The sequence below is a fragment of the Asparagus officinalis genome, chromosome 6 (assembly GCF_001876935.1).
Source record: "Asparagus officinalis chromosome 6, Aspof.V1, whole genome shotgun sequence".
Lineage (NCBI taxonomy): Eukaryota > Viridiplantae > Streptophyta > Magnoliopsida > Asparagales > Asparagaceae > Asparagus > Asparagus officinalis.
Genome location: NC_033799.1, coordinates 46007695 through 46011762, shown reverse-complemented (window position 1 = coordinate 46011762; position 4068 = coordinate 46007695). Strand labels below are relative to the sequence as shown.

The 4068-nt window shown below is 33.6% G+C and overlaps 1 protein-coding gene across 1 annotated transcript in view; it reads left to right on the top strand.

The window, feature by feature from the left end:
- LOC109844315 (probable LRR receptor-like serine/threonine-protein kinase At1g06840) overlaps positions 1–4068 on the top strand; it is an 81300-nt gene that overhangs the window by 74040 nt on the left and 3192 nt on the right. The window contains 1 exon segment of the mRNA XM_020413303.1: positions 762–896. Coding sequence (XP_020268892.1) covers positions 762–896 — 135 coding nt within the window.

The following is a 4068-nucleotide window of genomic DNA, read 5'->3' as shown; positions in this document are numbered from 1 at the left end:
CCACTTTAGAATTGAATTTGGAGTTCAAATAACTAATGTTATTTGGTTTAAAATTTTGAATATTTAATTTCATCTTCAGAATTCAGGGTTTTGATGTTTAAATCTTTATGAGGTTTAGTGTTAGGAGAATGGAGAGAAAACACTAAAGTTGTGATAAATATGTTTCCATAGTAAACTTATTCGAAGAAAAAAGATAATTAATTAATATGTTTAGGTGAGTTAAAAATAATTTCTAATTGTTACTCCTGATATTGCAATTATATTGGATTATATGTATGGATAAAAGTGTCTTTTTGTCTCGATAATAACACCGTATGATTGTCATCCAGCCTATGGGGTCAAGGTGTTAAAAAGAAACTGTTGGTTGGACATGTTATTGAGGTAAAGTTTAAACGTGGATAAATGTAAATTTCCCTTTTTTTTGGGTCTTTCTTCGTTCTGTTCAGAAAGACCGAAAGCGGTGCAGGGGCCTAGAGGTTTGACTTCTTGTTATTCAGCTTAATGTTATCAGTTGGATTTTTTTTCCTGAGCTGCAACGGAATAATAATGTCTAATTCTAACTGCACATTGTATTCCTTTTTTCCATAAGAAATAATAGGAAGATCAGTCTGCTGTAGTGACTACAAGTCTATATGATATTAGAGTCTTTGTTCTTATTCTTTAATCTTTAGTTGTTAGCAAGTCTTCTTTCCCCATCCCCAAAGTTGCAAGATATATTTTTATGAAACATTCTGAGAATGACGGTAATATGTCTTCTGCAGGGTTATCTAGATCCAGAATACTTCCTAACCCACAAACTGACAGACAAAAGCGATGTCTATAGCCTTGGTGTTGTGTTTCTTGAATTATTAACAGGGATGCTACCTATATGGCATGGCAAAAACATTGTTCGAGAGGTAAGGCATGATGCGTATTTTGCAGATTTCAGGCCTTTAGTTTCTATTTTACACGTATTATGTCCCGAATAATGAATTAGCTGTCTTCTTCAGTTTTTCTAAATATGAACCTATCACATGATTATGGAACCCAGCTAAGGCATGTTTTTTTTATAACTAACATGAGATGCAATCTTATCCCCGGATTTGCAGACCCAATTTCTATAGGCTTACAAGGCTGGAATCCTAGTTTCTCCAAAACTAGTCGTCTAGCCTGACTACCATGTTGAGTAATCCTAGCCCTAGCTAGTCATAGAACCTCAATAACATCCCGGCTTGAGTATGCCGTCAAAATCACACAACCAATCAATAGATTGTAGAAACAATATTAAAGCAAAATATCGAAATATCAATTAGGCGCAAAATGGAAAGATCATATAGCCCTCTTGTTAGACAAACCATTCTTCGAAGGAGAGAAGCAAAGCTCGATGAAGAACAGTGTGGGCAGCAATCGCAGTGGGATTGATTCTGATGATGTAGCACACTTCACAATTGTGATTTGAGAAGCCTGAGGGAGATGGAGATGAGATTGTCTACACCAACTCTCGACTAGGTCTTCTCTAACACTGAAAAACGAGAGGAAAGAAACTATGTCTGCTGCAATGAACGGTTCTGATTAAAAACTTGAAATTAACCTGACAACTCCAACCTCAATGATGAGACGAGGATGCATGCTCGATGCCTCGTCGATGAGCAAGTGTTCTCATCGATGCATATCATTGATGAAAAAGTTTCTGTAATTGCGATAAGCTGACCATTTCATCGATGTATCAAGCGCATCGATGAGCACCTCCTTCTCATCGATGAGTATCTTTGATAAAAAATCTCTGGACTTTTTTCTCTTCGTTGACGAATTACAATCGATGTGACTGGAAACATACTCATCAATGAGCAACTCCTTCTGATCGGATGAGCATATGCACAGATTGTGAACTGATTCTCACCCCAATTGTCTTCAAACTTGATTCTAACTTGTGACCTACACAAATCATCTCAAATACATATTAGAACCAAATGAATGTTTAGTATTGTCAAACTAAGGCAATTATACAAACATGATCCTAGAAATCTCTCCCTTTTTATGATAACAAACTCGAAAACTTGAAATTAAAATGTGGATGTTTGAGATACATGAAATATGCACATTTTCAGTTTAATGACATATGAAGGAGGATATGCAAGCTCTTCCTATGTGTATGCATACATGAAATGTGAAATAAAGGTTTACTAAGCTTCCCCTAAAACAAAGCTACTTCGCAAAAAACAAGTTCTAAGTCATTCATCAAATAACTTTCATGATCAAAGAATTTTCAAATTTCCAATGTGGGTCTTCAACCATCGTTTTCTCGACTCTCTTTTTGTGTGGATTTGATGCGAGTGTGGATCTTCGATCATCTTTTTGCATAGCACTCATATATACAAATTACCTGTGATCATTTTTTTTCTGAATATCAATGGGATTAAAAAAAAATCACATGACGGGCCTTGAAGAATGTTGGTTGCTGTTTTGATAAAAGTGGCAGTATAAAGGGATTTTTTAATATTAGTCCCTTGAAGTTTTCACATTTTGAAATGAGTCCCTCAAATCATTACAATTGCTATTATGTCTCTCTATTCTTAAGTTAATTTAAAATTAGTCCCTCAAAGCATTAAAATTGTAATTATCCTCTAATTCTTAAGTTATTTTAAAATTGATCCCTCCAATCAAGAGGTAAAGTAGCAATTGAAGGGATTAACAAGTAAAACTATTATTATTATAATGTCCCCAATTTTTATAGGTTGTCTCAAACTAATCCCTTAGATTTCTACTTATCTCTCGATTGGAGGGACTAATTTGGAAACAACTCAAGAATCAGGGATCTAATGCAATTTCAAAAATTTGAGGGACTAATTTCCAGTTGACTTTTGATTTGAGGACTAATTTCAAATATAAAATATTTAACAGACTAATATCGAAAAATCCCTTCTAGAAATAAACCGCAGCCAGTTAATTGATGAAAAGGCATGATGAAGATGATTTGAATAATAAGTTGGGCGACCAAATTAATTTTCATAACCAAAATAAATTAAGAACTAAAAAAGGAACAAAACATAGAAAAATAATTGGGTTAGTCTTATTTGTTTATATACTAGTTATATTTGTAGTTTTTGCGGCCACTGACTAAAGTTTCTGCATTCGCCCCTAATTACATATGCATTAAGATTACTAGCATTTATGTGGAATAATGCTCTTCCCTGAAGAACAATCTATCTCATCAAGCCTTTTATACCAGTTATAAAATTACAACCCAAACAAAGAGAAGATGGCCCAGGGCCCAACCATGGTGTTCAAAGATATAATTTTTAAAATCCTTATAAAATTTTCGAAAATAGAATATTAGATTTCTTAGAGATATATTTGATTGGGTAGCTAAATTATAGTTCCGTCTCCATAAAAAAGTCTTCCACTTGAAATCATTTGTTTATGTATTTCAAAATGAGTTTGAACATGTGACATGACAAACAAAAGAAAGAATTTTAATTTTTTAATATTTAACTACCTATATCTTGTCAATTTTATTTAGGTTTTTTGTTTATTATGCAAGTGGTACATGCCCCAAGTACTCCCACTAGCACAGCTACCCATAAAAATCTCCAAAATTATTTGTATTATTAGGATTTTATAAATATTATTTTTCGTGTATACAAATAATTGTTCTGAACTTTCAAAGTTAAACAATTATTTTTATGAAATTCCAAAAACTTGTTATTATGAAATCTAGTGGGCTATATCAGAAATTTCCCAAATATCTGAAGATAAAAAATAAAAATATTTTTCTAAAATTTTCCCAAAACTTTTTAGATAATTAACTATTTTTCTGATTTAAAAAACATTTTCCAAAATATTCTGCATTTTATAAAAGAAAAAGAATCTTGATTATAGATCTATCCAGAGGGTTTCAATTTCCTTAGTGGTTGATATGAGGTGGCGATGGCGGTGATAAGGCCTAGCGACCACCATTGCAACCTCTTAGGCCTAACCCGTAGGCCCTCCAAGCCAGCGTCATTGTCGTCGAGGCTTAAGAATTTTTTTTCGACATTAAAAACTCGACCATCGTTGGCGCCCAGTGCTCGCAGTAGTGGGAGGTTGGAC